A 19405-nucleotide genomic window follows, 5' to 3' on the forward strand; every position below is an offset into this window, starting at 1 on the left:
TGAAATTAACTGTATTGAGAACGATCTGGTCAAATCAAATGCTTCAGTTGAATCAAATTCAGTTAATATTAAAAATTATTACTTCAAAATAACAAATGGTAATCATCTGTGGAAACTAGGATATGAAGCTGTCAGAATAGTTCCACAAAACGCTCTTTCAACAGTTTTAAATGACCGTTACAATAACCCTTGAATAAATTAACAGTCAATGTTAGAGCAGACAGCTTATTAAAGAATGGAAACCGATCATCAATTGAACTGGTAACTTTCCAGCATGGGCTTTGGTTCTGGAAGATTATCAGTTGTTACGCCGCCTTCAGTTCAGCACACAAGCAAAATATTGCCAGCCACAATGAACTTTTCATTTGAAAACTCTCGAGGCAATGAATAATTTAGTGTTTCCACTGATCAGTGTTAATAGGAATGGATGCTTCTGGATCATAATTCATCCTCAACTGGGCAAACTGAGCCATCAAGGTAAAAATAAGGGAGTGTTGTGGAAGTGAGAGACCATGGGCTAGAGATATATAGTTCCATGGAAGTGGCGACACAGGTGGGAAGGGTCAGGGTACTGAGGACAGGAGTTGGGATGTCATGGTTTGAGTTATATGGAGTGGCTGGATAACTTAGCACTTTTTTCCCTGGAGTGTAGGAAACTGAGGGGTGACCAAACAGAGGTTTATAAAATCATGAGCATGGATAAGATGAACTGCCAATCTTTTCCCCAGAGTAGTGGAGTCTGAAACTCGAGTGCATAGATTTAAGAGAGGAGAAATTAAAAAGGGACGTTTAACATTTTCAGATTGTGGTGGGTATATGGAACCAGACAATAACAACATTTATAAGATACAAGGAGAGATACACGGATAGAATAGAATTTGAGGGATAAGGACAAGGCACAGGCAACTAGAACATGTTCAATGAAGCAACTTGATCAGCATGGACGGGTTGGGCCAAAGGATCTGTTTCTGTGCTGTTCAGCTCCATGATTATATAACTGAGATACAGAGCAAGAGTAAGATATCAGTTCAAAGATCAGCTGTTAGCCGTGGTATCCAAGGATTTATCCCCCGTTCACAATCAGAAAAGCAGATCATCCAATTAAGCCATGTTCAGCTGTGCTCCTCTTGTGGTTCTGTGGGTTCAATCGACCTCGAGACCTGGCTGTCATTGCAAGACACACCAAGAGAGAAGCACCCGCTTAAGTAAAGGATGGGGGGGGGGGGGGGACTGCTTGGGAAATTGTCACCTCGGATTAAGTATTTGCTTGTGAAATGGCGAGGGAATAAATATTCAGATCCACCTCATTCAGGGGAAAAATAAACTAACACAAAGAGCCAAGATTGTTCCATTTTTTGCATCCCATCAGGCTTCACTAAATATTGATTAGCAGTCATTAAATATTAGCTTTCACCTAGTAATTAAAAAAAAAAAAACATAGCACTGCTAGCCAATAAAATTCTGGAGCTACAGCAGAGATTCTGTGAATTGAATCATCACGGAAGGTTAACATCCAGCTGAGCAACCATTATTCACTGTTGTATAAGACGGTAGCTGTACTAAAATCAAATACCAATTTACACCTACCTTTGTTCAATAAACATCAAGCCACAAGTCAAGGATGATCAGGAAAGAAGAATGTAATTGTAAGGCTTCTGTGTTCAACTCCTTGTTTCATGTACCTGAATACCGAGCATAAAAGCTCACGGCTGTAGCTAGTGAGGAGAGAAGGATTTATGGAAATGTATCCCCCAAAATCCTGCATTCAGTGAACCGCAGAGCGGTCATTCAGAGGGGCATTCTGCATCAAGATCACACAAAAGCAAGCGAGGATACACATTCCCTGAGAAATCAGTCCTATGACATCATCCTTGTTTAAGCAGCACAACAGCTGTCATAGCAGGAGTCCGTCATTACATCACCGATAGAATACTTAACACAGGGAACATGCTGAGCGGGAGGAATTAAGTATGGAAATAATATTCAACCTAAGAAAAAGGCTCAGTTTCCATAACAGAAGATCTGACTACTAACCTCTTTTTTCATCCCTGGCCTTCACACTTTCAACCTCGGTCTGAATATTCTTATTTCTATTTCAATTTATACTGTAAAACTCTTGATTTGTTATAGCTCTACACACATCTTTCTCATCTCATTTTTAGACCAGCTTATTTTGCAGAACCCCAGTCACGAGAAGCATGTTGTGGCAGTATCCTAATACAAGACTTGCAATAGTTAGTCCCCAGTTCTCTCAACCACACATCTTTAGAAATATTGTGAAAATAAACTCTGTAAAAACTTAATCATCTTGGTTGCATCCTCTCCTGAAATCTACTCTAAAAATAATGGAAGAAACACGTGGGTCATATCTGTAAAAAGTAAAACAATGTTAATCTTTCATTCGTAAATGATCACCAAAATCAAGAAAAACTAAAAGGTGAGCAAACATTTCAGAATGGTTAAAAATCTGAGGCGGGAGAACCAGACAGACCAATCACACTGACTTAGTTTAAAATTTGACTAATCTAGAGACTGCTTAGTAGAAATGGAGTAAGATACATTGACGAGGAAATGGAAAGATTTTATAAAATATTTTAAATCATATTTAATTGGAAATTAAATGTATGAATTGGAAATATGTTTTAATTCATTCGTGGTCACTCAGTTCAAATCCTGGAATTCCCACTGCAGGATTATAGAGATTCAAGAAACCTACTCATTTCCTGTAGTGTCACTAGGGATGTTTAGATAATAAATATCAGCCTTGCCGATAAGATCTCATAAGTAAATAAACAAAAATGGTTGCGGGCGGAGAAGTGAGATATTGGAAGCAAAAAAATGTATTGAAATTGACACTGTAGTTGAGAATGTTTCATATACATCGCACCCGAGGACACCATCTCCTACTCACTCTGTCCCAGAGCCCAAGAAACTTTACAGCGTAATATACCTCAAATGCAGCCTTGGTGTTACTTGGGAGCAACCGTTTTTCTGGAGGGTTTCAACACATAATTGTAAAAATAATTAAAGCCCGTGACCTGTAACAAACATTGGCAGAATAAGGACAGAGCACGTCTCATTTTCAAGGTGTTGCAAAATATTTATGAACAATATGGATGTACCAGGGTAAATTTTATTTTTAAGTCAGTGATTCTGCAGTGCTTACTAAATGTAGAAGCTTAATTTTGCAGCTGGTTCCAAAATGTTGAAGATTGATTTAAAAATAATCTTTGAACAAGCTTAAATTAAGACTCATTCTACACACTAATTTTTTTAATACATCAACAGACAGCTTGCATCATTAATAGATGAAGAAAATACTCAGCTCCTTTGGACTCAAGTATATTTTACCAAAATTATACTTGGACTCCAAGGAATAATTATTTCAACCTTGGTTGCTTTTCCTGTAATGTATACGGCTGAAGACTAATTTGATTGAAATTTACTAGGATGTTAAGAGGGACTGAGAGGAAAGTCCTGAGGATGCAAAAACAGGGAGCAGAGACTAAAATATAAAGCCAGGCCTTTCAGGTGTAAATGTGGAAACTGCCTTAACACAGAAAACCTGATACAAATTCAGAATACTTTTTTGAACAGGATAAATGATGCCACATTAAATATTAATTTTTAAAATGTGATGGACAAATTTTGTTTTAACCAAAGATATTAAGGGGTGCAGAGTGAGGTGATGGAGTACCCAGGATATCAGTGAATGAACAGGTTGAAGTGAATCAATGACCCATGCTGACTCCAAAAGATGTGCTTGATCCAAGTCTTTCACAAGTCAGAAAGCTGCGAATAGTCTAGAAGTTCATTGCAAGCTCATCGTAATTGCCGATTAAACTTTTTTGGTTGAAAATCCCTATATCCTTGTATTCACTTGATGCCATCATATCAAGGGTAAAATTACACGGTAGTGACAACTTTCTTTTCTTGCCCTCAAAAGAGTGCTTGTGTGATGCACACGTTGTTTATCTGCTGAGTTCTATTCCCAGCACACTAATGAGAAAATGTGACACCCTTTATGTATCAATGGCACACAAGGTTTACATTATTTCTTATGCAGATCATGTATTTAATTAAAAAACTACACTGTTAAACTACTCTATGACCCGATCAGAATTCAGACATGGCTCATTTATCGATCTCACCCTAGAAAAGGGGAGGGTCATGCTGTGATGTTCTAACCACACGGACTGCAACTATCGTCCCGTTTATCAATGGTCCATTTCATCAACAGCTGGTGTCTCTGGGAATGAGATTGGTTTTCTCTGCCTGTGAGACCGAGAGAAACAGACAAGATCAACAGGTGAATGGTTGGACGAAACTGGCTCAAAGCACGATCTAGCCACCTCATTTATTTTTAACTCCAGTGTGTACCCTTGGGAGAACAAATGCTGAAGACAATGCAAACTAATTGTCAAACAAAGACCAGAGTGTTGCAGTCAGCTTGGTTTCTGATGCTCAGAGATGGACTGTATCCTGTAAAATAGTCAATGGACTCTTTCAACATATTTTTAGAGCATGGACTCTGGTTTATTGATGTTTGTCAGTTCAGCATCGGACAGCGGAACCGAGACCAAAACATCAAATCAATAGCATTCTGGCTTTAGAATCCTGGACAAATTGTTCATAAAAAAACAAGTTATTAAAATGAAGACAGCATTTCTTGTTTAACAAAATACACCAAGTAACATATGGGGACTGAATCAGAACCAAATGCTGGAGTCAGTATTGATTTCACTTGTGGACCTGGAGCAAAAGGAAAGAGTGCAGTGAAGATCTGTCTGCACTGTGAGAGTCTCCTGTCATATCACAGCCCAAATAAACGGGTGAAAATCTTGCACAGCTGCAATAAAAGTACAGAACGTCTCCTATTTATATTACTTAGCCATATCAATGAGGCTCTGAAGTGACGTTGGCACCCAAGTCTTCTCTCCCTGTACAAACACAACCCCTCTGTCAATGTAGATGATGATCCGCCCAAATGTGTAGAGCTGTTTCCCCTCATGACGTTTGCCCATCAAAGGCATGAAGACGATGTTGTGCTCTTCAGCCTTGGCCTGAATCAGGTCCTTGAAGTTCATGGGGATGGAGGTTGATGTGACTCCGATGCCGCGGTGAGCCATGTTCTCAGCCTCACGCCGCTCCTGCATGGCCTCGTACTGGAAGTCCCTCCGGCGTTCCGTGTGGGTCAGGTAGGCAATGTTTTCTCGAGCTCCTGGCTGCATGTAGCCACCTGTTTGAAGGCAAAACAGTGAAGGAAAGTCTGCATTCTACAGGCAATAAATGGCATTTGGATTAAGTGCACTTTACAGTCAAATGCCGAGTTATGAGGTGATAGCTGAAAAACACTGTACAGTTGATACCCTACAACTTGAGGCACCATGTCAATGGGGTATAGGTGGTAGTAACTAGTAGCCAAGATTTGATCATCTTGTTTCATATTAATATATAATAATTCATTGGTAATCTTATTAAAACTGTTGTTCACAACTGTGGTCCTTGGCCAGAGCTGTTATCACGATCTCTGGGCTGGGAGAACTGTGCACCCAAAGAAAGGAAGTTACAGCTGCCTCCATCATATCTGGTAGGTTATCAGAGAGACCATGAGATCGGGTGCTCAGGGGATGAGTGCATGTTGCCAATTTCCAGCGATGCCCGTGCTTGGAGCTGGCTGGTTCTCAGGGAGCAGCTGCAACAGCAGGCAGGGCAAAGCAGGGGTTTGTGGCAGGTGTCCAGTACAGCAGCAGGAGAGCAGGGCTTTGCACAGGATTAACATAAAGTGGTGATGAAAGGGTAATGGGTTTGGGAGCACTCGATCTGTGGCGACAGGATATGGTTGGACCAGTTTTGTAAGAAGCTTCTAATTAAAATGAAACATTCCCTCAGCAAACCTCCCCTCTGCATAATCAGACTCCAAGCCTGGCAAGTGTGAACCAATTTTCAATTACTCAACGCCCTTTGAAGCCTGCATTAATGCTGTTCAAAGGAAATAAGGGATCTATTTTCCCATTTGCGCAAACTTTGGCAAGTGCTTCCAGTATTAACCACACTTTTCAACAACTTAATTAGCTCAAACTTATTGGGAGGTCCCGAGGTTCAGATTTTAGATATTTTGCATTCAAAGGATTCCAAAACATTCACAATTTCTGTTAAAAAATCAACTTATTTTTCCTTTCAACTCTTTGCTGCATTTGCCTTTCAGTTTTCTCTCTGAATTTCATTCCTTTTCCTTCCCTTTTCATGTACATACATCTCCCACCTTTTGGAAGAGTCCAAGATAAGATAAAATGAAGAATCTCTTACCAACTGTGGAGGTGACAGCACGGTTCATGATGTCCAGGGCTTCATTAAACTTCTCTTTGACGGTCGGGTGGGCCAGGACCTGGTCCGAGAACATGGACTTCCAGCCCAGGTACCATTTTGTGATCTCTTCATAATTTGGGCTGTTACTGAGCCACGAACACAGCACCTGTAAATTGAGGAAATTCACCACAGAATAAGGAAGGCATGTTACAAGTTACAAAAGAAAAGTAACATTTTAACAGTTAAAACTTATTTATTGTAAAATACATTTGTTGCTTCACCTAATTGCAAAGGACCAAACCCTACCTATTCCCAACATTTGACAGCAAAGTACAATATTGTTGCCAACAGTAGTAATCAGAAAGATAAAATATAAGCAAGAATTTTACAGATATTAATTTGATCATTACGAGTCTTCAAGAGAGTCGAGAATGTTTTAGTGCCAGCTAGATCCATTCGTTCATCAGTACCTGCAACCACTTTCCAAAGAAATTTTTCTCAAGCAATCCGATGAGGCTAGATGGTGAGATCATGTCCTCCCAGTCCATCACCCAGTGGAAGGCGTCCATATGCTGCTGGTGCGGATTGATTACAAACTCAGACACACACATTCCTGTCAAGGGTCAGAAACGGACATTCATGAGGCATTCTCTCTTAACGATCGAGCAGCAATCAAAGTCTCACTCATTTCAAAACCACATTAATTTTGTTTCGTTTTAATTCAATCTTTTCTTTGGAGATTATTTATTTAATTTAGTTTAGAGATACAGCATGGAAATAAGCCCCTTTGGCCCACCAGGTCAGCACCGATCAACGATCAACTGTACACTAGTTCTATGTCATCTCAGTTTTGTACCCTACACCCATATGTCTTTAGGATGTGGGAGGAAACTGGAGCTCCCAGAAAAATTCCACATGGTCACAGGGAGAACAAGTGTAGATAGAAGTTTGTTGTTTCTTACATATTTAACAACAGCCCCATGGAAATGTCAGACTAGAGGGCATAGCTTTTGGTAAGAGTGGCAAGGTTTAAAGGAGATGCACAGGGAGTTTTTCTTTACACAAGTGGGTACCCGGAACATGGTGCCAGAAGTAGCAATGAAGGCAGATACAGTAATGGTGTCTTAGAGACTTTTAGATAGACACATGGATATGCAGGGAGTGGGGGGGAAATAGACAATAGATGCAGGAGTAGGCCATTCGGCCCTTCGAGCCATGTGATCATGGCTGACCATCCCCAATCAGTACCCGTTCCTGCCTTCTCCCCATATCCCGACTCCGCTATTTTAAAGAGCCCTATCTAGCTCTCTCTTGAAAGCATCCAGAGAACCTGCCTCCACCGCCCTCTGAGGCTGAGAATTCCACAGACTATGGGATATGGATCATGTTCAGGCAGAGGAGATTAGTTTATCTTGCCATCATATTTGGCACAGACATTGGAGTGAAGCATTTTCTGAAGGAGACTGAAGTTCCTGTGCATTTTTTTTCTACATTCTATGAAACAACCCGAGCATCAGGAACCAGAGAATGGTGATAGATAATTAGCAAGAGATCAGCAGGGAGAGGAGGATAACTTTTCTTCATGCAGCAGTTTATTATATTCTGCACTACTCGATCAAGAAGCACATTAAAAGAGAAATAGAAATAGATAAGAAAACAGTAACAATAAAATGACGACAAATTTTGTGGGAGTGACTATCGGATAAAATCGGAATCTGAACCACATAAACAAACAAAAGAATAGGTGGCCAAAAGGTGATTTATAAAGGTAGATTTTAAAGACCACTTTAAATGAAAGTGCATGAGAGTGGTAGAAAGTCAGAGGGTGGAATTGTGGAGTTTAACTCTGAGCAACCTAAGACATAAATACTCATAAAAGGCAGAACAATAGCAGTGATACACAAGAAGCCAAAATGTGAGGAGAGTAGAATTTACGAGATGTAGGGCTGATGGAGATGAAGATAGCATGGATGGGTAAGGTCATGAAGAGATATGAAGGTATGAAGATCTTAAAAGTTCACGGTAGAGCTGGGCCTAGAAGGCAAGGAGACTGATAAATGCTGGGATCATGTGTAGACAGGTCTTACTGAGAACAAGAATCATGTTTTAGTTGATTACATCATCAAACATGAGGAGGGGTCGACAATTCCTCCTTTAAAATCAGGCTGAAAAGTTCATAAAAGTCAAAAAAGAAAAGGAATACTGCATTTCTAACGAGGGGTCAGAACAGAAAATATCTTCATTGTGATATTAAATGAGCTGCTGAAACCTCACTCGGGGCTCTCAGGTCATTGCCAATAAATCAGACTGAAGTACTGAAAGGATTGGTACAGCACCTTGAACTAACTCCTTTAGAATAGGGATGAAAACAAAATAGATTTTTTCCTGCTTTAATATAAATTATATTCAGCAATTTCTCACCTAATTTTGGAACAATATTTTTAACCATGAAGGCTTCCCAGGATCCTGGTGTAAACACATCTTTCCAGGGCAACAGGATCAGTTTTGCAGACGAGTCGCTGGGATGCCACTTCTGCAATGCATTGGAAAGCTTATTGCGGATGGGAGAATATAGTGGCTCAAGGCGCATCTGCATTAGAGGCAGCCAGGGGTGGATCCAGGCATGGATCGGGACTGTGTCCGTCAAGGGATTCCAGCTTTCAACCTAAAAAGAATGCCAAAGATTGTGTAGATGAGCGCAATAGGCTGTGGTTAATTATGTTCTTGTGTTTCTCCTTTCTCAACTGCTGTTTATCAAATAGCGTGTAGCACAACTGATTTCATAAAGCTCTGTCCCTCCTCTGTTCATATTAGTTCCATCTCATACCATGGTGCTGATCAGTCCCTGTAAACAAGGCTGCATCCTTTGATCTGTGTATCAGGATCCCCATTTTTGAACTTTTCCTTTTTTGCAAAAATGTTTTGGTTTGAATCTTCCAATCCCATGTCCCTTTTATTCCCTCCGGCACAAACCCTTTCTATTATTCCCATTTAATTTCCATTCCCTCAGTTTTGATGTATCAGTGTTTTCTTTGCCTGCTCATTTTCTTTACATTCACCTGATTAGCAACACGGTCTTTGTTACACAGAATGGTGTGTCTTTGTATCTCATTTTTTAGATTATATCTCTTCACGTAGTTATTCATCTATATGTTGATAAACTCAATGAAAAAGTCTCTATCTCATTTGTTAGTTTATATCTCTTCACATAGTTATTAATCTATATGTTGATAAACTCAATGAAAAAGTTCTAAATTATACAAGTGTTTTCTAATAATTAAACATTATCAATGAAGCAGAATTTAGCAGATTGAAAACTACCAGACCTATAACAGGAAAAGGTTCTAACCTCACGCTGTAGTTTAGGAAAAACCAATTGTTCAAGAATATTGTCCAATATCCAAAGAGGGACCACAGGCATCCAGTTCTCCAAGAAATCAACCATGGGAGCACAATTCCTGGGCAGCCACTGGGACACAATGTTACGTGCGGACGGCATCCACACCTCCCACATTAACCTGTACATTTGAGGAGGCAAAAAGGCCAGTAAGAAAAGTTCATTTATGCCTCATTTTCCAACAAACTGGTACTATTCATTATCAGGTTCCCAATATTAACATATTTTCAGCTCTTTCCTTCCCGGCTCTTTCTTTCGTTCACTCGTTCTCTGTGTCAAATATGGGAAATAGGAAAACATTGTTAAACAAGTCAGAGTAAGGTGAAAGCAAAGCTTACGTGATCATGTTTTAAAACAAAGATTGAAGCACAGCTGTCCATACAATGCGAGTTGCTCTTTGATCAACTCCAGAGATTTGGTTCCAGAGACAAATGGTTTGACAATCAAAGCATCAGTTATCAGTGGAATGTGCACTTAAAATTGCTGGCCTGCCCATGAACTTACAGACTAACTCATTACATTTTAAACAGTTCCAGCATCAAGGAGGTTTTGATCCAAGAGAATCTGGGCTACATATAGTAAAAAATAATTGACAAGCAATGAGGAACAGAATAAGATGTGACTGGAGAAGCATATATTCCTCAGTTGATTTCCTAGTCACCAAGTCGAAATGCTGGTCTTCTGGTATTTTTAAACTTTCTCCTTTGCACTGTCAATGCCACAAGCAGTAAAAGGAGTTTTGCGGTGTTATGTTTCATTAATCAGGAATGCAGCCAATAAGATCTACAAGAATTTCAGGTTGTCTCATTTATAAACATAACATATGTAAGTCATTGTAACTATGAACATCTTGATCTGCCTCTCTCATTTTAAAGTATCTCGCCAATCAATCAATTGGATTTAAACTTTATTTTAAAGTCAGATGCAAGCTATTCACCACCTTTCTGAGATGGGAATATGGTAATTCTGTAACCCTACTCCACAGCAAATGGCACAGATTCTGTTTATAAGACTGGGCCTGCTGATGGAAGCTCCACTTTGATGTGAACATATGTTAAAAGTGTTGAGAGAAATGTCCGTTGCTCAGCTTTTGCAATGTCCTAGGAAGAAAAACACAAAAGCTTTGATTTTCCTTCTGCCCAGCTGTATTCAGCACAGCATAGTGAACCAAACACAGGATGCTCTGATCTACATATATTTGAGGAACAGTGCTCCTTGGAACTCTGACCTCAATGAATTAAAGCCTGAAAATAGTTGAAATGAGGAGATGTGTGAGACTGCTGATGTGGAAATCTTGAGAAAAACACAAAGTGCTGGGGGAACTCAGCGGATCAGGCAGCATCTGTGGAGGAAATGGACAGGTGATGTTTCAAGTCGGGACATCTCTTCATACTGATGAAACAAGCTGAAATGAGGTATGCGCGATGTCTGCTTGAGAGTCGGGATGCAAATGTGTTCCAAAATACAGAAGTTTCTACCAATTTCTGAGCGCAGGTATATGGGACTAGGGGAAAATATGTGTTCGGCGCGGACTAGAAGGGTCGAGATGGCCTGTTTCCGTGCTGTAATTGTTATATGGTTATATTATATTATATGGTTAATTATTTTATTTTTACCTGTGGTACGGGTCCATAGACAACATGTCACAACCTCCATGTTGCAGTTGGTCTCGTTCCAGAAGTTTCCGCCACTTAGACATGACCTCCAAACCATACTCGTTATCCTAAATGAAGAGACAAAACTGTTACCTCATTTTTTATGTCCATTTTATGCCCAATTGGTGAGGGATGAACCGACACTTCCATCCTTAGTCCACAGTAACTTTATTTAAAAATGGCCATGCAAAGTCTGGGCTCAGTGACAAACAGTTTGGGACTGTGTTTGCCCGGTATACTACATAACCCAACACTTCTCTGCTGGAACCGCACCTGACCCCAGTTATTGTCATTAACTTTTAATGCATTACTTTAGCAAGTCTTCAAGGAAATCGGAGTTAATGGAATTTGCCAGTTACCATCCAACAGGAGTCAGGAGACAGCTATCGGAATTGAGAAGCCTAGAGGCACAGGGGACATCAAATCTGCATTCTGTCCCAGTTTGCATGACCCACCCCCATTAAATGCATCAAGGTCATTCAATTATATGCTGTTAGTCTGTACCTGTAAAGGATTCCAGGCCTTAAAGTATTCTCTCAGCAGTGGAAATACAACAGCAATGGAAAGTTCCGCCAGGTCAAACATCTTATACTCTTCAAAATATTTCTCCTGCAACATTTCAAATATGTTTGCACATTCTTCCAATGTCAATGGGTTTTCGCAGCTGGGCTGCAGTCTCTTCTCGCAATCCTCCACGATCTGCAGGATATGGCTGAGCTTGTCTATGATCTTCCCCTCGTGCTCTAGGACCTCCGAGAGCTTCTCGTTCTCGTGGGAGATGTTGATGACCATGTCCTTCTCATACTGCAGCTGGCGATCATTCTGGATGATTTCCTGCTCCGTCATCTCGATCAGCAGCTCCAGATTGTGCTCCAGCTCTGGGAGGGAGAACCCCTCTGACTTGGCATCTTTGCCCAGTGACTGCACATCGTCAGGAATGTCGTGCTTCTGGGTTATTTGGCTGTAACTGTAATACACTTTCTGTTCCTTTCCCGTCATGTCTATAACCTACACGACAAATGAAACATGTCAGTGTTATAGCACTCAATTGCAATGGAAACATTACCCAACTGATAACTAGTTTAATCAGCCAAGGTAGATACTTTCTAGTGTACTCCCGCAGGTAACGGGTTCTGTAACTAGCTGTTAGGAATTGCCCACATGTTTAAATCATGCCAATATGCAAACTGTAATTTTAGGCCAGATCAGTTGATAACGGTCTCAGTAGTTAACAACACAGTAACAGCTGATTTATTCAAATTCCCGTTTAGCTCCTACCACCTGCAGGTTTTGGGCACTTTTGAGTAATTATGGCCACCTTGGAAACAGTCAACATTTCTCACAGTAGTTTAACGCTGCACATATGGGCACAGCACAACTTCAACTTCTTGTTCAGTTCAGTTACTGGATGAATAGAATTCTGAAAGCATTCATATCACAGGCACATGGAAAGCATTGGAAAGAATCATTAAAGTCAGTTGATTTATGAGCTTTGACATATCCTATAGGTAGTCTAGACCCTGGAGCACAGTTTGTGATTTAGCATAGGTAGATTACCCTGCTGTTAACCCTCACCTCCCAGCCCAGGCCTGCCCTTGTGCACTAGCACACTAGTAGTATAGGAAATTGGAAATACCACCACCTTTCTGCATCGCATTATTTCAAGCTGACAAATGGAAAAATTCAGGAAACACTCTTTGCAACAGGTGGTGGGATACCAACAATGATGCAGAGTGTTGCAATAACAGCAGCGGTATTATTTTCCATCTTTTACATGAAATGGCTTGGCTGGGTGCTGGGCAGCGTATGCAATACATTTGAGGGTCATAAATAAGATTAATTCTATTTTTTTTTTTAACTTTTATTTGCAGCTGGTAAAAAGGCTCTGGGGAAGCTTTGGGCTTTTCTTCAACTTTTATTGCTGGCTCGTGTGGAATTCCTAATGTTTACAGAAGAAATTCAACCAACAAAGCAATGCCAGGCCAGTAAGACACTCTGTCAATGCACCTACCCAAATACATCCACAAAGGTGAAAACGGATAAGCCGAATCCTTCTTGTCAGATGTCTAATGCGCACAACAGATCACAGTATAATGCTGGCACATTGTTCTGCATTGGGAAACCACCCTTTGTAACTGGTGCTTTGCCCAACATGAAAAAGACACACCAGGATGATCAAGCACAACATCACTATATTCGCATCCACGGCATTCAGAAATTTTTGTCCAGCATACCCAGTTGCACTTCACTAATGAATGCGAGTTATCTCTATAGTTGAGAATGGACAGTAATGCATTTGCAGTGCTGTGCCATCTGCTGTCAACATATCACAGCAATGCAGCACGTCAGCTGTGACTTCATTCTGCAAACATCTCCTTTCTGGCACGTGGTTATACTATCAGGGTTGTGTCACCAATGAGAAAGCTGAACTATAGACTGTCTATCATCAGTCATTCACACTTCTAGAAGTCACAAAAGGCAAAGAACAAATAGTGTCAGAGCATGATACATAAAATGTCGAACGGGGTATGAGTTGTAATATAGAAACAACCAGAAAATATAAATGAATTTCTACTTACTACACCTGAAGCTGACAATCACTCATGGTAAAGCTCGGCAGATTCGGATTGATTAATCAGCCGACATCAGCATTTTGCAGGCCAACATTTTTTATGTAACTATCAATAGTTTCATAAATTCTATTTATGATAACGGTTTTACTCTGCCTGTCAATTATCGACCTACTTGGATAAATGTCTGAGCTGCTTTAAAGGACAGGTATGAAGTAATTCATAATTGCATGCTAAAAGTTATAACTTATTACATTAGAAGGGAAGGCTTTTCCTACACACCTTGACTTGTGAGAGTTCAGTCTGCGGTGTAGCCATTTTCCTGCCTAGGCTTGTTGTTCCCTTTGCCTTCAGCTCCTCCACCGTTTTGTAGTTGTACTTCGGTTTCTTCTTTCCACCTGTGGGATCCTTTCGCCATTGGCTCATCTCTTTCAGGAACTCCTTCACACAAACGGTTAGTTAGTTAGTTAGCTGTCATTACACACTAACAGACTCTCATTTTTCAGACCCTAAAACACCTACAAGTGCAGAGCATTAGTTCAATGAAGTTAACATTGATCCGGGGTGGAGTCACAAAGCAATGGCTCCGTGTTCCCTGTGACAGAGACCCAAAGTAGGAATTGTTACTGATCCATTCTCACCAAGAACCTTCCGATTAGGAAAGGGTGAAAAAGGGATAAGAGCTGGAGATACAAGAAAATGCAGATGCTGGTTTCCAAAGAAAGACACAAAGTGTTGGAGTAACTCAGCAGGCCAGGCAGCATCTCTGGAGAACATGGACAGGTGATGTTTTGGGGCAGGAGCAGGCTCTGCCGGGGCAATCCAGTTTGTGGATTTTGAGGAGATAGAAACAGGTGTACAGGGCTGGCGAACTATAAGGTTGAAGGCTGTGGAGGGGAGATAGCCAGAGGTAATGAGATCAGTAAGTCTGGGAATGAAGGCCTGGCATTCGTCTGTGGGGTCATTGGATAGGGATCGATATGAGGGGTAGAAATGAGCTGGCACCTTACCTCTGCACGGTAGAGGTCAGCCTGCCAGACTACTACAACACCTCCCTTGTCGTCAGGTTTGTTGCTGTGCGAGTGAAGGGCTGTGCGTTTGGTGGAGTGGGTAAGGGAAGTGGGGACGTCAAGACGGTTGATGTCACACCAGCAGATGGAAATAAAAAGTTCTGGAGAGGGCAGAAGGCTGGCAGGGGAGTTAACGAAGAGGAGGGACATTGGAAACGGCTGGGGAACTATAAGGATGGAGGTTGTGGAGAGAAGATTGCCAGGGGTGATGAGATCAATAATGCTCTGGAAGATGATAGCCTGGTGTTCTTCTTTAGGTCTGTAGATACAGCTGGGATATTTAAAACACATGCAAATAAATGGGGAAGAACTTTTTCATTCCAAACCTCATCAGCATCCTCATCCGAGTCAACGATAGGAAAGTCTTTCAGTGACTGTTCTGTTCGTTCAGACCCGTAAGCACCGATTGCTCCTTTCCCCTTCCTCATCTTTGCCTCAATTGGTGCTATGATACCTGCACAATAAAACAATGTTAACACTGATCTCCTAAACAGAGGCAGAAGATGGAACAGGGTCATTCAGTGCTGCTTTTTATCCTGGTGTTTAAGTTGTATACATTTCCAAAATCTATCCCATTTTGGCTTCAAGCCCCAAGATGGAGTTGCATTAGAGAGCAAACTTTGAACCTAATTTATTATCACTACTGGCCTTACACATGGGTGACAAGTTGAAAACCATGTTGCCTGGAAATTCAAATGTCAGTCCTGTTGCCAGTATCTTATCTGGAGTACTAAATAATGTGTCATGTCTGAACAGGCCTTCAGCTGATGCTAAACGTTCCACTATAAAACTGTTCACTGTAATAGTTTAACGGGAAGACCAGCACTTCAGCACAAAGCGAGGCAAGGTGATTCTCACTGACAAAGTCAATGCTATAGACATTACCTTGGGCATTCTTTCCAAGACCTCTACCAGGCACGTAACCCATCTTCTGTAACAGCTTCTGTCCAATCCCTTTTGTGTGTTTTTCCCAGGTGCCGATTTCCTGGTTTGTCCGATATCCTCCTCCGAATCCTTTCGAATGAGATTTAAAAAAGCCACCCTGTGGATACAGAATCATTACTTGGTGGACGGAGTAACGAAGATTGTGCAGATACAAACCTGCTAGCAACAACTGGCTTAGAATTCTAAAATTCTTATGGTAAAATATAACACAAAGACTCCTTTACAAACTAAATCCTTCAGTAATAAAGATAACATCATGTTGGATTAAGAACTGGAAGGAAGTAAACAATCCCTGAGGGACCAATGTCATTCACTATCTAAGTGTTATCCACTGAGTTTTAAATTATTAGCTTATACTATTAATTTGTTAATGATTGTTAATTACGGATAGTCCTCCATCAATCCCTAGGTAATGTTTATATTTGCCCTCAACTTTGTGACAAGTGTTTGCCACTATTCTGGCGCTGATTTCTCAGCCAGTTCCATGTCCATGCCTCCTTTCACCTCAAAAACAAAGCCACAGAGCGTTTTGTCATTCAACTAACAGTTTATCCCTCTGCAACTCCCTGGTCAACTCGTCCCTTCCCACCCAAACCACCCCCTCCCCAGATACTTTCTCCTGCAACCGCAGGAGGTGCAACACCTGTTCCTTTACCTCCCCCCTTGACTCCATCCAAGGACCCTGAGTCTTTTCAGGTGAGGCAGAGATTCACTTGCACCTCCTCCAACCTCATCTATTGTATCCGCTGTTCCAGGTGTCAACTTCTGTACATCGGCGAGACCAAGCGCAGGCTCGGTGAGCATTTCGCTGAACACATCTGCTTAGTATGCCTTAACCTACGTGATCTCCCAGTTGCTCAGCACTTTAACTCCCCCTCCCATTACCAATCTGACCTTTCTGTCCTGGACCTCTTCCATTGTCAGAGTGAGGCCCAGCACAGATTGGAGGAACAGCACCTCATATTTCGCTTGGGTAGCTTACACCCCAACGGTATGAACATTGACTTCGCTAACTTCAAATAGCCCTTGCTTTCCCTCTCTCTCCATCCCCTTCCCCTTCCCAGTTCTCCCACCAGTGTTACTGTCTCTGACTATATTCTATCTTTCCCACCCACTCCCATGACATCAGTCTGAAGGGTTTCGCCCGAAACATCACCCATTCCTTCTCTCCAGAGATGCTGCCTGTCCCGCTGAGTTACTCCAGCATTTACCAACATCTGCAGTTCTTTCCTACACAGTTTATCCAGCTTTCTACACAAAGCTTTACTGCCACTTTACAAAGGTGTAACTGTAGATTCTTCAAAAGACTCTTCAAAATCTACTTAACTGGTTGTTAAACAATGGTCTGGTTTATCTCCAACATAGTCACTAAGTGCTCAGTGGGTCAGCGGCATCCCTGGAGAAAAAGGATGGGAGACGTTTCAGTTTGGAAATATCTGAAGTGTCTCGACCCAAAACGTTACCCATCCTTTCTCCCCAGAGATGCTGCCTGATCTGCTGAGTTACTTCAGCACTTTGTGTCTATCTTTCATATAAACCAGCATCTGTAGTTCCTTGTTTCTACAATGATCTGGTTTCTCCTGAAGCCATGAAAGGTAAATACAAGTCCCGTAATAGAGTGGCAGCACCTTGGTATGGACCATATGCTTCAACATGGACCAGATCCCATCCACAGACAACACCTCAGCACTGGCAAACGCTTACAGTTTTCAATTTCTGTGGTGCAAACTCTTTTTGAAATTCTTCTCTTTTAACCTTCTCTTCATCAGATTCATCGGAATCCTTCTCTTTTTCATTTTCCTCATCTGTTGTTCGACGGAGTCCAGCGCTGATGAAGTTCACCGGAGCTGTGTAATCTTTGGAGCTATGACGAGCACAAATTTCAAATCAGAGCCATTACAATCTAACCGCAATTGTTAACGTCAATTTACTGTTGAGTGACTGCTGGAAGTGGGGACAGAGGGGAACGTCAAATACACACAATCCTGAAGGTTCCACACAAGTTATGTCTTTCTCCCAATGATTAAATGTGTTTTTGACTAATGAGCAGAGGTGTAATTGCAGGTATTTTGTAGGATTATTGACCAGCGAAATTATTAGTTTCCTCTCTGGACTCTTTATAATCTACAATTTGAGAGGGAGAAGGGTAAATCAGAGATGTCAGTATTGAACAAAGGGGACTATGGAGCCATGAGGGAGGAGCTGGTCAAAGTGGACTGGAAAGATACCCTAGCAGGGATGACAGTGGAACAACATTGGCAGGTATTTCTGGGAATAATACAGAAGGAACACTGGAGATTGTATTAGTATATAAAATGATGATAAGGCATTTATAAGGTAAACAGTCAGAACCTATTTCTTAGGTTGGAAATATCAAATACTAGAGGGCTTAATATTAAGGTGAGAGGGGTAAAGTTTAAAGAAAATGTGTGAGGCAAGTTTTGTTTACACATAGGGCGGCGAGTGCCTGGAACAAGTTGTGGTGGGTGGTGGTTGAAGCAGATATGATAGTGGCATTCAAGGGATTTTTGGATAAGCATATGGATATGCAGGGAATGGTGGGATATGGGTTGCGAGCAGGTAGATAAGCAATGGTCACGGTACCATGTTCGGCACAGGTATTGTGGGCCAAAGGGGCTGTTTTATGCTGTACTGTTCTAAATGTTGACCAGTGGTCATCGATTGGGATGCCAAGCTGCCAGCAGGCATGTATCCATACAACAAAATCAAGAAATGGTGGGTCCATGCCCCGAAACATCGCCTGTCCATCCCAATGCGAGTTCATGCAGCTCAACCAGTGTTTTACTCAACATCCAGATTCAGCTTCCATAGGAGCGAAAGGTTATGGAGGAAACGCAAGCCAGGTGCTGAGAGGTAAACGTCATGAATCACAAAATTACCGTTTCCCCCCAAAACTGGGTCTCTCGTCGTCAGAGTCGTTCTCGGCCCACATGCCGTAGATCGCATCCTCCTTTGTCTGCCGGTGGCGGACACGGTCCGGGTTGAACTCATTTTCCAGGTCCCAGTCCGAGATCTCAAATCGTTCCATCTCCACCTCATCGTCGGTGCCGTCCTTCCCGTACAGATGTGCCATCGACATTGTGCCTGAAGGGTGAGATTCGGTGAAGAGAGCGGCGGGGTAACGGGGCGGCGAGGGGACGGGGCGGCGAGGGGACGAGGGGACGAGGCGGCGAGGGGACGGGGGCGGCGGCAAGCGGATCGCGGGGCCCGGGAACAGCCGCACTCACCGGCGTTTGGTGCGGGTTCTGAGCCCGCTAGATGATCAACGGTGTCAGTGTGTGAACAACACCTGAGGCAACGCGGCAACAGAGGGTGAGGGGGGGAGTAATGATGGGCCGGTGCTCGCTGTCGCTCCCCTCCTGACCGAGTCTCGCCGTCTCCCCGCCGCCCGCTCCCTACACTCCGCCCGCCATCTTGTCAGTGCCCGGCGCGCCGCCG

General features: G+C 42.1%; 1 protein-coding gene across 1 annotated transcript; it reads right to left on the minus strand.

Annotated features, from left to right (window-relative positions):
- Window positions 1-4314: 4314 nt before the first annotated feature.
- tfip11 (tuftelin interacting protein 11) lies at window positions 4315-19348 on the minus strand. Its single transcript, XM_055655882.1, has 13 exons — window positions 19195-19348; window positions 18847-19051; window positions 17651-17810; window positions 15887-16043; window positions 15328-15455; window positions 14214-14372; window positions 11866-12369; window positions 11323-11429; window positions 9659-9827; window positions 8731-8974; window positions 6780-6922; window positions 6310-6475; window positions 4315-5239 (listed from the first exon to the last, which is right to left on the minus strand). The coding sequence occupies exons 2-13, from the start codon at window positions 19044-19046 to the stop codon at window positions 4884-4886; spliced, it is 2493 nt and encodes an 830-aa protein (XP_055511857.1). The 5' UTR covers window positions 19047-19051; window positions 19195-19348; the 3' UTR covers window positions 4315-4883.
- Window positions 19349-19405: the final 57 nt, after the last annotated feature.

This window comes from Leucoraja erinacea, chromosome 25 (assembly GCF_028641065.1).
Source record: "Leucoraja erinacea ecotype New England chromosome 25, Leri_hhj_1, whole genome shotgun sequence".
In the NCBI taxonomy this organism is placed as follows: Eukaryota; Metazoa; Chordata; class Chondrichthyes; order Rajiformes; family Rajidae; genus Leucoraja; species Leucoraja erinaceus.